Raw genomic sequence first — 18,183 nt, 5'->3', positions numbered from 1 at the left:
TTTAATTAACCCATTAATGATTCCATCTAATAGACTGACATTGAAAATTCACTGTAGCCCAAACTTTCAAGACTTTGAGCACAAATCTGAATTATTTTGAAACATTGTTCATCTTTTTTTGTTTTTTACCAGGTTCATTAAATCTATTAATATGTTTTGATGACACGGAACTACTGACTTTTAACAAAATTATAGAATTCACATTTTATTCTGAATAAAAGAATGAAAATAACCATCAAAAACCTATCAGTATGATGAGTACTGGGTTTTCTTCTGTGCATTTTCATATATTTTCAATATAATCACTTTAGACCAGGGGGGTCCAAAACAAACACAAGTCAAGGTCCGGGATAGATTTTAGACCAGTTTGCAAATGCGGACCATGCTAGCTGAGGCAAGGAGGAGAACTCGAGAAATTTGGGCTGGAGTTCTGGGGGCTTTAAGCTGATGAGACCCGAAGCCAAACCCCCCTTGTACTTGCACTTGTGGGGTGCAAGTGTTCGTCACAAGAACGAGAAGGGAGAGGAACGGTTTTATAGTGTGTAGAAATGGAGGGGAGGAGTTTGGGCGTGGTCCTTTTCCCAAGCTTTCAGTTATTACATAACTCCATTTGTTGGCAGTTCCGGTCCTGGAGGGACGGATTCCGGCTCAAGCACACCTGATTCAACTCACCTGTCAATGACCAGGTTTAGTAGGTCTGAGCAGAGAAATCAGCTAACTGTGCTGGACTCACCCCGTTGCCCACTTGTGTTAGAGGCTATCTGAATGTTTAACAGACAGCATGAAGCTTTAAAATGATTTAAATTTATTTAAAGTGATTAGTCAGTAATTTTTGGTCATTTGGGGGTTTAGAGACCTCTCTGGTCAGAATGTACAATCGAGTATGATGGTAGACTACTTATAAAACGTGCATTGTGGTGCAGTCTTCTTTCAGAGTGGATGAATCTAAACACTGCAAGATTACATTTAGTCAGTTTCTTGAAGTGGGTGAAGGAGCAGATGATGTTTGCTGTTCTGATACCTCCACGTTTGCAGTAGCTGTTCTGTTTGGATCAGGGCCATTAGCCATTAGCAAACGGTCCTGGACCCTCTTTTAGAGGCTATGCATGTGATGCAAGTATGTAAAGACGTGACAGAGCCAGGAAAACTCATGAAAACCTACCAGACCACTCTGTCTGTTTTTAGAATGAATATATTAGACTTAGCAGGGACATCACACAGCACACTGATACCATTTATTACAACAGTTTCGCCTCTCCCCAGACAGACAGACTGCGGTTTTAAATTGAAAAAAATAAAAATAAAAATCATGAACGGCTGCTTTAATGTCAGAGAAAGGTTCAAAAATGGCTATTTTCTAATAGTATTTCTAAATATTGTAATTAATAAGAAGCTTAACAACAAAATAATTCAAAGGGATCTACAGCATTGTAGACCAGTGTTTCTAAAACTAGCCATCAAAGACCCCCTGAAAGTTTTTTCTGACATAAATGAAGGGGGGGAAAAAAAACCCTCGACAACTGACATCCCCACACCCAAAGCACTGATAAAAACCAAGCATCGAGCAAAGCTGCGTTGTCCTATTTAAAACTGAACACACACGACACCCAACGTTCAAATAAATTTAACAGTTTAATGGGGACAGAAAACTGTGAAAACACTGAATTTCGTTTGAATTTATTACATTGTTATGGAAGCTGAAAAGGACATCTTCATGCTTGTCTGAAACGAAAGAACATTTATTCATAACGTGACGCATTTGTGACATCAAAGAAGTTTCACAATTTCAGTTACAGCACACACTCTTCACCTGTAAAACCATTAAAAAGGTGACTTGTCATGGCCTCAAAATTTAAAGGTGCCATTGGTAAGTTTGTGCAAGCTGACTTAATGTTAATCGGCACAAAATGCAACACGCTTAATGATTAGATGACGTGACGGACAAAGCCAGAGTGTGAAGACAGACTTGGCAGTAGACATGGCACTGTGTTATTTACACAATACTACACTGCCACCTGATCCGGTGTAGTGGCACAGTGAGAATCCTCCACTTCGGCCTCTCTCACTCACTCACACACACACACACACACGCACACACTTCCCTTATAGTCCGAAAAAGACCTCAGTGGGTGGCATGAGGATACACAACACAGTGAAGTTCTCAGGTCTAACAGCCTTTGTGAACTGGAGGCCAAGCCAGCAAATAACACCAAGACAAAGTTGGAGCCAAACACATAGATCCAGCATTTCCCCATTACAGACAATCATCGACAATCATCCTAGAAGCAGCACTTTAGGGATTCATTAGTTGTTCAGTATGTGTCTGCACTCTGTTGGCTGTTTCGCACTCACCTAATCTGTTCACACCTCATGGCTTTTGTTATTTGTCCAACTGGGATGTTGCTGAAAACATGTAGCGTACCTTTGGCAAATGTGGAAAGAGTATGGCCCAATTGATTGATTGACTGACTGACTGATTGATCAGCATTGAAGTCAGCAGCATCTAATGGCTTGTTTTATATTCACAAGAATTAACTAAAACTACAGGAGGCTTTCTGAATTTTACTGAATTTTTGACTGTATGAAATTATATCAGCCAATATTTTCAATATCTTGGATTTTTAGCTCCTGAACACCAGGAAACCCTTCAACCAGGAAATTTGTATAAGGGCCAGGCCGTATTAAAGCGGTACTCTTCCAGCCTTTAGCAACTCCCTCTCATTTCCCTGCAAAGTACTTTACCAAATAGGTCATCTCTCACAAGACGCTGTTCGCCTTCTCTGGGCGAAAAATAAGGGCAGAAATCAAAACGCTGCTGCCGCTGTTGCATGGTAAACTCAGCTAACAGCAACTAACTCAACCAGGTCAACCACGTCCTGGAAAACATGATTCAAAAATAAAAAGAAAGAAAGGAAAACAAACTTAAGCTTAAGCCTACAACATTAAGCTAAACATAACTTTAATTATTTAGAACCAAACCTAAAACTGGTATCTCCGCTCTCCCAATTATCATGTTCTAGATTAAAGTAGTTAGAAATTCTACTGTTGTGCATTTGAAATAAATAAAGGATGATCCAAAACAACTGACATCAGTTTACTTAACATACAGTTGAATTACTAATTAATCTGACATGGATATAGGAAAGAAATTCAGCACTAAAAAGCTCTTAAAAATCAAATTTCAGACTATAGCTTGAAGCCTATAAGCCCTATGCTGCTAGGCATGTCTGTTAATCACATTTATAAATTACACTGATACTATGATACTGAGCCACTGGAAAGACAGCGACATCTTACACGGATGTTACCTGGCTGTTCAAAGTTTAAAAATGAAAAATCATTAAAAACAAAACAAAAAAGAAAAGAAAATCAATCATTCCGACAGACAATCAACAGCATTTAAAAAAGAAAAGAAAAGAAGACGGTTCACCAAGGACAAGAAAAAAAGAAAACAAAAACATGGCACTGATTATTTCTGAAGCAAGTAATCATATACAATATATATTTTTTGAAATCCCAAGATATTAAATCATCTAAATAATAAAACTGTTTGTTCAGGCACCTGTATATCAGTTCAACAGGAGTCTCACCACCTAGGGGACCTTGCATATCTTAAGGAGACACGTCAGCACACGAGCAGGTTTACGGGTTTCACCTGCACAAAACGACTGCATGCCATTGCACATCTTCAGGGGACACACACATACACACGCAAGGTTTCGACCCGGTACACAAACTAACCACCTTTCATCTCCACACCAGTTCACAGCCTCATTCGTTTCTACACACAGCTACAACGCAGCCATTAAAATATCAAACCTAAACACATCTACCATAGTTTCTGCATTTTTGTGTAAAGTATTGCCAAAAATGAAATAAGTGCTTTGAAAATATAGTTCGGGTTCACTGATTTTTCTACATTTTTGCATAAGATGGCAACAAGGTCACTCAGAGTGGCTCTTGGAAATATGCTCAATTCTAGAGAGAGCTGTTCACAGTGGCTGTTAATTCAATTCAGAGGGTCAGAGAGGTACATGCTGGGTGCTGAGATGCAAAGTAACCCACAACAGATATACTACTATTTTACCAATCATCATCATCAACATTACATATGGAAACTCAGAAGACATATCTGGGTTCACTGGTCTTTTAGGGCTGGGTTTCCCAAAAAGCATCTCAGCAAGGTTATTTTTAAATGGTTGAGTGAGAATCACACTAAACACCCTTTGTGCCAGTGAAGAGGTCAACACTAATCTACAACAAATCTAAATTGGAATAAAAATAATAAAAAAAAGGCTACAGCTAAAATTTTTAGGCTACAGCTTTCTCGGGACAACTTCTCAAAACAAAACCACTCTGAATAACATTCACATCTCAACCGCTTTATGATTTATGCAGAAATTTAGAAAAATTGGTGGAACTGCCTTATAAGGAACCTCTTTTGATAATGAGCATTTCCCTGTGATCTAAGCTTGGTTAAAAAAGAAAAAAAAATTCATTATACTGTAAATTATAACGGTTTAAACAACAGAGTTCAAGTTAAACTGACCTGCTAGAACATTAATGTTTCATTTATTACAGCATAACACTATTTCTAGGTGCTTAACTTAAGTGGGCTGTTGGCATAATTTGAAGACCACACCATTGGGCACTTATTTGGTGAGAGTTTTTGCCATGTTTATCGAAAGATTGCCTCGCTGATGCGTCACCCAACTTGAGGCCTCCTTCAAAGCACTAAATATGCGAGCTGTCTCGAGTCTGCAAACATTTCCAGAGCAACAAGAGGCAAATTACACATAGTCCATACCCATAATTACCCAGAGTCCATATAGGCTACCATAATAATTAGGCTATTAGTGGAGTTTTGCCTGGGAAACATCAACCAATCTCAGTGAGAAAACCCCTCCCAAAACAGCAGAAATAAATGCACTCTCAACTACGCGTTAAGAAAATACAAAGTACTCAAGGTGAAACAAGACTTATCAAACATTGCTCAATAACATGCAAACACCCAATCCATTGCTTGCACGAAGGAGGCAAGACCAAGCAGTTTCGTAATGAACTTCCAACCCACCTTCCAACATGGAGGTGCCAAACTTGGGTTCTGTGTGGATTTTGTAAAAGCTTTCCAGCGTCCCTTCGTGCAAATAAAAAAATAAAAACTGTGCCTCACACCCTGTGAAAGCGATACACTTACTGAAAAGGAACTTCAACCATATAGATTCCTGCTATTGCATATAAAGGGGTTTAAAGACGAGCCCAAAGAACAAAACAAAACAAATGTGCTTTTTCGATGGACAGTATTTCACAGGATACGCTTCTGTTACTGATGCCCACAACATTTCAATTCCCTGCCTGGATTTAGAACAGCAGTGGCGTTTGGAAAAGCATGGCAGGCATTGCGGATGTCGCTTTCTACACAGTGTGAAGAAAAAAAAAAACCCCGAAAAAACAATAAACTCCAGAGCAACAACGGACAACACTAGCCAGGATCATTTTGCACCATATTCTGCTTTGTAATGGCTTCCCCAATTCTACCTGAGTAAAGAGTTATTCTATTGTTTTACTTAAAAGCACAACAGCCCAAAGCCATTCTAAGCAGGAGTTAGTAACTCGTGTTAAGTGTTTCAGATAGGTGTAGACATTTTTCTTAAAATAATATGTTTACATAAAGTGCTATTACTCAACATGATGAACCAAACGCCTCCGCTTGGTTGGTTAACAAAAGGTCAAAAATCACCAACACCCCTTTGCCAAGAAAGGTTGATTATTCAAACCAAGGACTAAATCAGCATCTATACTGAGGCCCAATCTTTGGTCTGTCTGGCCAAGATGATTAAAAATCGTGTTTATTTAATATCATACCATGCTAACTCTAGACACAGTGTACCATAGTACTCTAAAGAAAGGCCTTGCTCATGAAATGTCACAGTAGATGGTGAGGCTTTAACAAATCCAGCCGGTTACTGACAGTGACTGCCTGCTATTGCCGTTCTCTAACCTAGAACAGTTTCCGGCGGCACTCGGCTGCTTTAACATTAGCTCTCACAACGTAAATGTGCAAAGAAATATTAAAGGTTAAAACTACAGTCGAAGGACCTCATGAAACTTACACAGAGTAACAGAAGGTACAGCACTTCAAACGACAGCCTGCTGCTGGGGGCTGTAATGTTGAAAGAATTTCCTTGCTGTCAAAATTGCTGTAAAATTCAACTTGGTCAGTGTGGTAAGATGCTTGAATCCTGTGGAAAAACTATGCATTCTCTTTCGTTACAGCCATTTCCCAGTAGGTCATTCCTTTTCCACTTTCTCAGCACATCAACAGCCTGCTGTGTACTTCAAGTAAAATGTTTGAGAGACTGCTGAAGGATGTGAGAAACCTAATTCAAACCACTCAAAATACCTTTCTAGTATATTTTTTACTAAACCTTTTAACTGGCTGGGAGTTAATAATACTGTGAACTATATTACTTCTGCGTAAAGGGCTTCTGCAGAAATAAACACATTAAAATGAAAGAATGAAAAATAATAAAAATATATATAGACGATTTGAAAACCCAGTCTAGAAACGTTCAACAAGCTTGCAGGGCAAAGGCTATCGTAAGAGTGTGTGTTTCTGACTGGTCAATCAAACATTTCATTAGGCTTTTGTTCCTGGGCTGGACCAGGAAAAAAAAACAATGTAAAGAGAACTTAAAATAAAACACAGTAAGTCAGGCAATGCCTCTGTGGGGCCTCCATTTCTCTACCAACTTGACAGGGTTGGGCTTCAACCATCCCTTATTCCTGGGTGTTATGATTACATTTCAATGGTATTTGTTTTTGAAGGTCAGAATTTCATTTTTGTTCAGGATGTACTCAGTCTTGCTCCGACTGTGCATACGCACCGCTTAAAACTCTCAAACGAGCCGATATACATGAACTGATCTGAATGCAGGAAGAAATTCAATGACTGAGGCATCCACTGTTATTCTCATAGTAGTTTCTCCAAGGGTTGCATGGAGCAGAAAGGCTCAGGAGGTACACTCCACACCTCCTATACTTCTCATCCTTGCAGCTGACCCAAGCAAGGACCCGAAAGGCCAGTGTCTGTCACACAAATAGTGCTCAGAACTTCCCTCAAACATTACAGTGCATCAGTTTGTATGTAGTCCAATGCCTCTCTACAGCCCCTAGCAATCTCACCTGCAGAGGAACTCAGAGGAAGTTTAGTGAGTATAATAATCATCCCTTCTGACACCAATTCCATTCTTGAAATATTCCGTAGTAATTTTCGTCTGGTTAGACACAAAGGGGAACAACAACAACAAAAAAGAAATAACAAAAAAAAAAAACATGGTCCAATTTGATTCCAAGAAGAGAGCATCCAGATCTTAGTCAGATCTGTCTGTAGCACCCAAGGTGGAGCAAACTATATACTGGAACTCAGCACTTCAATGATCAGGTCCATCCATGGCCTCCTCATAATACACCACTCTTTTTGGATCTAGACGAGAAACCAAAAGAGCAACAAAACAATTAGGATTTTTTTTTTATTTTTTTTATTTTTACAATAGTGAATGCTTTAAAATACAGAAAGAAACATTACTAACCATGCTTTCGAAGAGTGATGAGATGTTCAAATTCTGCAACAGAGGGGAAAAAAATGCTTAAAAAGGGAGTACTTTTTTCTTTTTATCTACAAACATTTCCACATGCATGTTATATTTTATTAAAATACATGACTGTATGTCTATAAACTAAAAACTACCTGTAAGTTCCGCTGTGCCTATAGGGCCACCTCAGTTGATCATAAAATGGTCCTAATATTCTCCACTATTAATGCTGCGTTCATGCGCTAGTCGAAACATGCAACTTCCCACTTAATTCCGTAAAGTCGGAATTACGAGCATGTCACGTTCAAGTGCCATGTAGTCGGGGCCGACATGTGCTAATGTAATGTTAATAACTCGCACCAGGCTAGCAGAGTAGTCAATTTTCCATGGATAGAATGATATTAGCATTATTCTATAGCAAGTTTAATGCACATGGATTTCAGTGCATTTAAAATAATGTGCACAAACATACATTAACAGCAACTACACTGCTGAAAATAAAGAATTGTGAACCATCCAATACTGATTCAGTCTCCTCCGCCATGTTAAAAGGTTGAAGGTCACTTCAACTCCGGTTTTACTCCAAATTACAACTTGAAGGGAGTGTTCGTGTGCAATTTTCAAGTCGGAAACTCATATTTACAATAATTCCTACAGCATGTGAAGGTGGACACCCCCATTTTGGGGCAGTGGCACTGTATAAAGCAGAAAACTTCCCAAATAGTTATTATTCTTAAGCCTTAAAATCCAATATCACCAAAAATAATTCTGCAGCTTGCAAACCTCACATGTGAGTGATGAAATACATTGGGAATCCATATACAAGCTCTTGAAATGTAAGGGTGCGAAATCACTACATTAGCTTCTTCTATTCAGTCAACACTAAAAAGACCTGAAAAAAAGTTCTGAAAATACCATTCATTCCTAATAAACACTAAAGTGGGGACAAAAGGAAAAAAAATATATATATATTTATATATATTACCTTTAGTGTGGTAGGATACAGCAGCTCGCAGATCAAACAATCCCCAGCTACTCGCCCTGTCGTGGCCTTTTACCGAAGCCTGGGCCTTGGATGGACCCATCAAACTAACAGCTGGGGTAACTGCAGGCTCTGTATCGAGATTCTTACAGGAAACCACTGGACTTCTGTTCTTCACTTTCTGTTCTTCCTGACTCGCTGGCTGAGCTTGTGGACAGTCTTCACTGGCAGTGCGAGAAGAGGAGCAAGCTTTCAAAGCAGCATCCGTGCCACTAGTCCTTTTCCCCACCTCCTGAGGGGCTGGGAGAAAAACAGCAGAGGTTGGATCCAAGCCTGGCTGGATGATAAACGAAAGGCTCTCCCCCTGAAATGTGATGTCCGCCACTTTGATCATGCTTGAAACAGTCGTTCGAGAAGAGCCCGTTCCCTCCGGGCCTGCGTTTGGCTCGTTGATAAAAGACAGACCCCACTGGTTCTGGAAGATATCTCCGAGGGCTTTTTGATTTGTCTGAGCAGCTGGGGCGTCTGTGGGGCGGGCACTGGGGGGTACAGTTTGCATATTTAAAGGTTTATGTGGGTAAACAAAAGGACTAGATTTTCTTGGCTCTGGAACTGAAGGACAAGCTGAGGAGCTACAACTGGTGTCCGGGTTGGACGCTACATTCTCTTCCTCTGGATTAGAGTCAGAAGGTGCGGTGCTAGCAGCAGTGTTGAACAATGCTCCCTCAGAGGGGCACCCGTTAGGCTCTTCCGAAACAGGGCCATTAGTAAAGCTGACCATTTTTACAGCAGACATGGGCACCTGGGAGAGCTTTCCAGATGCCTGAGCCAGATCTGTCTCTGCACTGGCCTGTGCTGCTTTGCTGTTGAGGTTTTCCTTAACTTTGCTTGCATAACTGATCTTCGGCACTATTTTAGCACTACTGTTATCCACTGGAAACACTGGGGGAGGCTTGAACAAAGTCCACAAGTCCTCTTTTGAGGTCACTGAGGAGGTGAGCTTGGTTTTACTGACCTTGTCATCAGTCTTTTTAGTAATAGGGCCTGAGGGCCTACCGTCCGAGTTTTTGCACTGCACCTCGTCCACAGGGGTCACCTCTTGAATGCCTGCCCGCCGAACACCTGCGTGCACCTCTGTTTTAAGGCAAGTCCTTGTGCAATTAGGCCTAGAGTTCACCACTTTGTCAGCAGGCTCTTGGCCTGAGGTCTCCAGGTCCTGCTTGGAATAAGACATGATACTCCGCTGCAGACACCTCTCTTTGTCCCGACTCACATTTTCAGCCCCCTTCACGCTGCTGCGTCTAGCCCTGCGCTTCCTAGGGGTAGTGTATCCGCTCTCCGATCCGCTGCCGTCGTTGTCGGCAGCAGCTTTGCTGGAGTAACCATTTGTGAGGGCGACTTCTCCGTTCAGAGACAACACTGGATCCTTCTCCACGTGCCTGACCTCACAATGCTGTAAACCGGAAGTCTTATTGTTTCCATCCATACTGTCAGTACGATGGACAACGTCTTTGCTGCCTAGCGTTGCTGTGACCTCTGCAGTCCGTCCTCACTTCAGACATTCAATAAATTCCTGTCTTGATTGTTTTCGAGGGGATCTGGAATGCTTGTTGGGTCATCCTCAATATCTTCTTTTCCTCACCCAGGTTGAAGCTATTCAGATTACCATTGCCTGGGATTCAGAAGCACAAACGGAAGGTTAGCAGAAATGATTAACAAGCCAAGCACAGCATCTGTTTCTGCGGAAAAGAGGGTAAAATGAGGCGACCTTTGAAACGGTCCAGGGCTACATGACGGAGCGAAATGTTATGTTATCCACCAAGACTGTGAATGAGTCATATGGCGGAGAGCCAGAGCCAAAGCCAAAGCAGGACTATATATAAAATCTTCCTGGAAAATCTTCATTGCTTGTGTGTGCAGTTAGCTTACAAACTCAATACAAATATTAAATAGTAATGAAAATTATTAGGCAGGACTGGGCAATGCTGATTTGGGCCAACCATGATATTTTTCTAAATACATTAGATGATCAGATGACCATGAAGTGTGTTTATTAACGTTAATAAAACCCATGCTGGACAGCTTACGAATCTGGCATAGATAGCCTGCTTTAGATAGTAAGATAAGATAAGATAGTCCTTTATTAGTCCCGCAGTGGGGAAATTCTCAAATTATTGATTCCCTTCTACGTTTTACAACTAAAACTCTTAAAAACAAACTACTTGGCAACAAGGCCAACTGTTTAAATGTGCAACACCATAGATGAATATCTTGCAATGCTGAATATCTTTTTAAAAATACTAATCTATCAAAATACCACTACTGAGATAGTACTATACACTCAGCTCAGCCTGAACTGAGGTGAATGTCAGCCCTGCCAGGCAGCCAGCCAGCACAACATGGCAACTTCTGGGGCTTCTTTTCTTGGGAAAGTTAAAATAGAGCTGATAAGTCAGCTAGGTAAGGATAATAATTAGTGGCAAACTGTTTTCTGAAACGTCAGCTCGACAATTAGGTCATCAGACATGTTGAGGCAGGGGTTCTGCCAGGTGGAGCAGGCCCAAGATGACAGAGCTCAGTTAGCTGCCATCTGCAAGGAGAAACGCAGGGAATTCAGCCTTTTGCAGCTGAAAGCTGGTTTTAATGCTCATATAATCGCTGATATGTGTGAAAATGTGCACCACAGAGTTACTGCACAGCACAATATTAGCTAAGTAGGTCTACCAGTGACTGGATAATGTCAGTTGTTGAGGTGACAGTTTCCTCAGAGCAGCTAAGCTAAGCTAAACGAGCCTACCCCCCCCCTCTTTCCTCTCTCTCTCTCCCTGAATTTAGGTGGCATGGCCGCTTATGAGGCGTAAAACACCGGCTAAGACCCTCATGGAGGTCTCTGGGCAGAAATCGTGGAGTGTGACCACTTAGTACTGAAGATTACAGCCGTTTAATGGAGAAGTAAACTTGTCGGCACGGCAGTAATCAGGACTTTTGTCTGCAACATGGCGGGCAGGAAACGAGCGATGTGTGACTCTCCTAAACGAATCGGTTCTTTTAACTGAGTCATTTTTTAGAGAATACGTCGAACCGAGACACTGAATCGGATCGCTTTGAAACGTGCAGGTTTACAGGCTTGAGGCTTTTATCATCATTTGTAAAAAATAATTTAATAAAACAGCTTAATATATATTGTGGGTTATTGTGGGATGCTGCCATATACTTACACGCTGATACTTTGCCTTGCGCCATCAACATTAGCTATTATTGTTAATACCAAGAGCAAATTGCATAAACAAACTGGGCTGTGGCTATAAATGTAGCTAGGCATCTGGACTCAAACCTGGACTGCCTGGTTGGTCTTGAGGACTGGTATAATTCAGCTCTGGTGGAGCAAAAAAAATGTTTTACACCAAATTAAAAAAAAATATAAACATCTGCCTGCAAAGTAAAAAATGAAAATGAGAATAATTAACGACTACAAACGTGAACAGCTTGTACTAGTAACAGTTTTCACAGTTTATTCCAGCTGATTTTCTCACTGGTTGAATTCACTAATCTGCGCTCCCGAAACCACCAGGCCAAACACGAGTCACTGAGTCGAACGTTCCAAAAGAATCGGTTCCCTAAACCGAGTCGATCTGGATTCCAGCGCAGCCGGTGACGCGAGTGCCGTTGCTAAACAACCAGCTAATGAGCGGCTAACGGCGGAGCAAATCAACCAGCCCCGCTCCTAACCAGCGCCCAGCCCCGCAGACAACAGCCCGGAACACGCGCATACCCCTCGGTTTGCAGTTATCCCCCAACCCGGGGCGTGTTCGCGACCCTCCTGTATGTTTTGGACAGCTAATGGTAGCACTAGCTAGCTAGCTAGCTGAGCTAAGCTAAGCTAAGCTAAGCTAAGCTAGCTGCAGGAGACCGCTTCCACCGCCTCCACCGCCTCCACCTCGCCACCCAAAGTCACTGCCGAATCGGAAGAGGGCTAGAAGAGAAATATGGCTGTATGTTTGACAGCTGGAGCAGATAAATCGCAGCCTGAGCAAACTGATCAACTAGCCAGCCAGCTAGCCAACCAGCTAGCCAGCCAGCTAGCCGGCTCTAACAGACAAGACTGCTGGAGGAGCGAACCTGTTTTTTCTCCTTCTGCGTTTCCTGGAGCTTGAACTCACAGTCGCAATGAACATCGTTGTTCAGAGGTCTCTCGATGGTCTCGCTCGGTGGGCTCTCCTCTTGGCCATGGCGCTGAGGGTGGGTTTCCGTGTGCCCGAAGCTCTCCGGGCTGCTCCTCCATTGAGCTGTGCGAGTGTGCTGGGAGGTCGAGCTGCGCTCAGTGCCCCGTGTGGTCGAGCAGCTCACTTCAGAAATATGCGAGCAGATGACAAGACAGAGCCCTCAGAGGCAGTCAGCTACTGGGTTACATAAACCAGGGCTATCTGCGTGCACAGCAGGGATGACTGGAGGCTTCATGGCACAGAAAAGCCATGATCAAAATGTGGGGAGAAGATAAACTGACCTCTGAATGGTCCAAACTTACCTCTGAATGGTCCAAACTGACCTCTGAATGGTCCAAACTTACCTCTGAATGGTCCAAACTTACCTCTGAATGGTCCAAACTGACCTCTGAATGGTCCAAACTTACCTCTAACATTACAGATGAAGTGTCCCTCCAGTGTGTTATCCTTCATTTCTACAATGTTCCTCAAGAGATCTGGGCTTTTAGATAGCTTTGTTACTTCAACTAGTTCAAAAGGCTGCATCCAGGCCCTTTTCCTTTTGTCTTGTTTTGAAACAGTGAACAAAAAATAACTCTATGCAATATGTGAAATGTGTGTTTTGGAAATTTTCACAAGAGTGGTCTTCAGAGGACTCTTATAAGGCAGGTTTACACTTGAGCCATATTCCTTCCGTTCCTTAATGATGGATTTACTGAACTCCCGAGGAAGCTCGGGTACTTTTGTGAGTGACGTTTTATTGTATCTGGAGTGTTCTTTGGTCTTCGTGGTGTATTTGTAGCCAGGAATACTGATGACAGGGTTGTGGGTTCGATTCCCGGGCTCGGCAAGCTGCCACTGTTGGGCCCTTGAGCAGGGAAGGCCCTTTACCCTCTCTGCTCCCTGGGTGCTGGAGTTGGCTGCCCACCGCTCTGGGTGTGTGTGTGTGTACTCACTGCCCCTAGTTCACTAGTGTGTGTGTGTGTATGTGTGTGTTCCCTACCACAGATGGGTTAAATGCGGAGGACACATTTCGCAGTGACAAATATGTGCACCTTTACCTTTAATTAACCAGGGACTGGACCGTCTAGAGACCTTCACTGCACTCAGGTGATCTTCATTTCACTAACTGTGAGACTACTAAAGGTAAAGGTGCACGTATTTGTCACTGTACAGCGAAACGTGTCCTCCGCACCTAACCCATCAGTGGCAGTGAGAAACACACTCACACACACACTAGTGAACTAGGAGCAGTGAGAAACACACACACACACACACACACACACACACACACACACACACACTAGTGAACTAGGAGCAGTGAGAAACACACACACAGAGAGCTGTAGGCAACCAACTCCAGCACCTGGGGAGCAGAGAGGGTAAAGGGCCTTGCTCAAGCAGCTTGAGAATCGAACCCACAACCCTGTTATCGATAGGCTGGCGCTCTAACCGCAGAGCCACCACTGCCCACCACTACTGGGCACCAACTGCCTGCTGGACCTCTGTTAGTTAGGTCAGTCACTGTAAAGGGGGAGAACATGTATGCATCATTTATTGTACATTTTATATATAAATCTATATATATACACACCTACATATATATGCACACACACACACACACACACACATATATATATAATGTACAATAAATGATGCATACATGTCCAGCAGGCAGTTGGTGCCCAGTAGTGGTGGGCTGCTTGAGCAAGGCCCTTTACTCTCTATATATATTTTGACCATGATTCCATTTATAAAAGCAATAAAATGGGAAAACGTCCCAGGCGTAAAACTCTTAATGGTACTGTATCTGAAACTCATCAACAATGTCCCTGGTCTCAATGAAAATGTAATAGCTTATAATGTAAATGTGATTTTTATTTGAAGAATAATATCTAAATTATATCTAATAAATATGTTTCCAGGACCAATTTATTATACATTATCCTGTTGAATTCATATCTTTGGCACAAGGACTGTTCTGAACTCTGAGCTTGCTGTAAGTGGCATGTCTGCTGCTTTGTTCTATTCTGATGAATTAATATATATTAAACAAGATTCATATTTAGTGTATGTTGAGTGTTTTCTGTAGAGCCAACACTACACCACTAGATGGCGCTTCACTCACAGCAATCTTGTCCTTGAAAGTGTTGTGTTTCTGGCTCTCAGATGAGTTTAGTGTTTTATTACTGACCGTATGAATGACTTTCTTCAGGACCACCGGTATTAATTACACCCCTTTTCCATACTGCTGTTGCTAAGCTTTATGAAATCAGTACTAAATCGTATTTCTACCGTTTATATTTAACGTTTATCACAGACGGATGCATCCTGGGCTGTTTCACAGAGGCCCACTCTCAGTTACTGCTCTAATTATTGACTTTCAGCTTTAGAATGCATTTTAAGCTCACACACACACACACACACACACATTTAGATTAGATTATCCTTTCCAAGCAAAAGAAAAACAATTACCGCATCTGTAATGAGAGATTGCAGATAAGTGGTGAAGAAAACACAATTAGCTCTAAAGATAAGAGACAACACATCGTCACACAAAAATCTCCAAATCTCCAAAAAAGCCAAAATCGTTTCAGTAGAAAACTATTTTATTCCAGCTCAGTTTGGCGCATTTCTATTGGTCCACTCATTGTGAAATGGCACAATGTAAAGAACAACTGCCAGATTACAATTATGCTAAAAAATGAAAAACAGCAAAAATAGAGATACAAGGTTTTTGCATGACCAGAATGTGAAAAATTGTCCAAATCAAAATGTGATATTCACTCACTGCTCATTATCTGATGCAAGTAAAAATGTGTGAGGGACACTGTTATTGTACCCTTCAGCCTGATCAGAGGCTCTTACTGCTGAAGAAGAGCTGATACCACTCTGATCTTTGTGTCTTCATCAGTAACACAGCCAGATCGCAGCAGATTTGACTTTATTAATAACTAATTATTATCAGTTTATATAATGTGAGATTCTGGACTGCTTGTTTTGTTTGATAGCCTCGTTTCTAACTATTTCATAGTGTGTTAAATATCTATAATCCAGTTTGACTGACCTCCCTGATCATCTTTAAAACACTGCAGTACAATGTGTAGTGTAGCTTACACGTGATGGTTTTCTACAGCCTGTATGCATTAGCTTTAGCGTTAGCCTCCTCTTCCTCCTCCTCCTCCTCCTCGTGGTCACGAACATGCTGTTCAGTGTTTGTTTTTAACATAAAGAGCCTGTGGTTCTCTTGCATTTCAGCAAGTGTTGTATATACTTTAATGTTATGTTTATAAGATTTTCATGTTTCACTGAGGAACTATGAACTGCTCTGTTAATCTGAGAGCACTCATGGCCGTGGGCTGTGAAACATGTCGGTTAAGTCTAGAGGGAGCCACAGGGTGCGCTGAACACACAGGTGAAAACAAAGAACTGGATCTGGATCGAGATTAAAATAGCCAGTACCCGATTCATTAAAATATACCTGGATTGGCCCTGATGCCATTCCACTGTATTGTATCAGAACATCTCTGTATTATTACTGTATGATGGAATTAAATTATTATTATTATTATTTTTAATTTTTAGAAATAGTTTTTCTAAACAGACAGACCAACCAGAACCAAGCAAAAATAAGAGAGCACTATAATCCTGAGCTGTATGAAATCCTTAACCTCTCTGATAATGAGTTTATTCAGTTGTTTTTCTTTAGATCTTCTTTAGATCTTAAGCTGCTTATGTGTTTATGACAGTACAACAAATGCCTTCCTTTAGTTCGTTGTTTTTCCTGGATCCCCCCCCCCCCCCCCCCAAGATCTCGAGACCCCCTTATCTACACATCTACACAATAACACGCTGCACGTTGTCCCCATAGTTTTGCCTCAGGGCAGTTAAACTGAATGGCCTCTCCATGTGGGAGAAAATGCACATCTCTGTGGGCTGTATTGGTCAGTAGCGCAGGTGGTTCAGTAATGCTGTGATTACACTCCGCAGCCTGCCAGCTTTCTGTGAAACACGCTGTGTTGGCTTATTTGGAGAGTGGGAAAAGCCATGAGCCTTGCACTCACAGTTGCATCCATATGTTTGACACCCTGCAAGATCTTGAGAAGAGAAAAAATGGGCAAGCGTAAGCATCTGAGACACCGAGGTCAACACCACTGGGTCAGAACCTTTCCAAAACCGCAGGCAGAGCCTGTGGGGTGTTCCTGCTATGCAGTGGTCAGTACTTACCAAAAGTGGACAGGACGAACAACCAGTGAACTGGTGACCCTAGGGCTCACTATAACTAAAAGACTTGAAGGATCTGCTGGATCTGCGGTGTATATGTGTTCAAGCCCCTAATTAGTTGGTGTGACGCAACAGATAACACCACTGCCTGCCAGCGAGCTACCACACCATGTGGAACACTGGGGTTCGATTCCTAGTTTGGGTGGCTATGCTGTGCTACACCAATAGGAGTCCTTGGGTAAGACTCCTAACACTATATTGGCCCTCCTCTGTAATACCAGTAACCTTGTAAGTCGCTCTGGATAAGAGCGTCAGCTAAATGCCATAAATGTAAATGTAAATTAGTCTCTCATCTGCATAATAAACACCACCAGTGGTGCCATTACTGGTGCCATATTAATGCTAGTATGTGGATTGAGACACGGCCTGTCTGAAGACAAGTAATAGTAGGCGGAGAGGAATCATGCCTAGGCCCTATTTTCCTTTTAACTTGTGGTCTTCATTAAAGAAATATGCTGGAAAATAATTGTAGTTATTGAAATGGTTTCCAAAGTATCAGAATGGGACATTTCTATTAAATATTAGCTGCTTGCAGAACATCCCCACAAGACCTGCTACAGAAGCACAGGCATAGGTCAGTTCACAGCAGTTCCCAATAAAATGTGGCTTCCGCTTTTCGTCTGTACTTATGCATATACATCTACATGCAAAAGTCAAGCTATTAGATCTCTTCAAAACGGTACAGGATCGGCAGTAAACAAAAGAACAAGTGGCAGCAAGGCACGCTCAATTGATGAAGCCATTCCCTTGCTTCCATAAAGAACATCGCACATCGAGCCCCTGTCATTACTGTGACAGACCCCTGTAAACAGAGGCCACGCCGCTATTCATTCTGCCCTTCAGAGCTGTGATTAACAGTCAATATCTCCACAGCCATTCATAATACCACACTGTCAACATGGAGCGGCACCCCTAAGGCTGTGTGGCTTGTAAATTTCAGATTTTATGAGCCGTTTACTCTCAGTCCGCTGGGATTTCTAAGAAATATTATCCTTCTGCGATCCTGAGCTTCTCTCACTCACTGTGCCGCAATGTGATCATCGTCTTTTCGGCAGGATGAAGTTCTGAGCAATTTAAACAAGTAACATGTTTAGTAACTGCATAGACCTCTATGTAGGCT

The 18,183-nt window shown here is 42.0% G+C and overlaps 1 protein-coding gene across 1 annotated transcript; it reads right to left on the bottom strand.

Moving 5' to 3' along the window:
* Positions 1–1,397: 1,397 nt before the first annotated feature.
* LOC140537043 (FMR1-interacting protein NUFIP2-like) lies at positions 1,398–12,868 on the bottom strand. Its single transcript, XM_072659195.1, has 4 exons — positions 12,697–12,868; positions 8,581–10,249; positions 7,593–7,625; positions 1,398–7,486 (listed from the first exon to the last, which is right to left on the bottom strand). Exons 2-4 carry the CDS (start codon positions 10,061–10,063, stop codon positions 7,434–7,436), a joined length of 1,569 nt encoding a protein of 522 aa, XP_072515296.1. The 5' UTR covers positions 10,064–10,249; positions 12,697–12,868; the 3' UTR covers positions 1,398–7,433.
* Positions 12,869–18,183: the final 5,315 nt, after the last annotated feature.

This window comes from Salminus brasiliensis, chromosome 16, assembly GCF_030463535.1.
Source record: "Salminus brasiliensis chromosome 16, fSalBra1.hap2, whole genome shotgun sequence".
NCBI lineage: Eukaryota > Metazoa > Chordata > Actinopteri > Characiformes > Bryconidae > Salminus > Salminus brasiliensis.
This window is presented reverse-complemented; position numbering and strand designations above follow the sequence as displayed.

What these genes read in the sequence shown, in the direction of transcription:
- LOC140537043 (XM_072659195.1), bottom strand. Translation starts at nt 10,063, where the DNA reads ATGGATGGAAACAATAAGACTTCCGGTTTACAGCATTGTGAGGTCAGG. An exon ending in TGTATCCTACCACACTAAAG is followed by an intron (nt 7,626 to 8,580) that starts GTAATATATATA and finishes CCTCTGTTGCAG; the next exon opens with AATTTGAACATCTCATCACT. An exon ending in CATCACTCTTCGAAAGCATG is followed by an intron (nt 7,487 to 7,592) that starts GTTAGTAATGTT and finishes TTTCTCGTCTAG; the next exon opens with ATCCAAAAAGAGTGGTGTAT.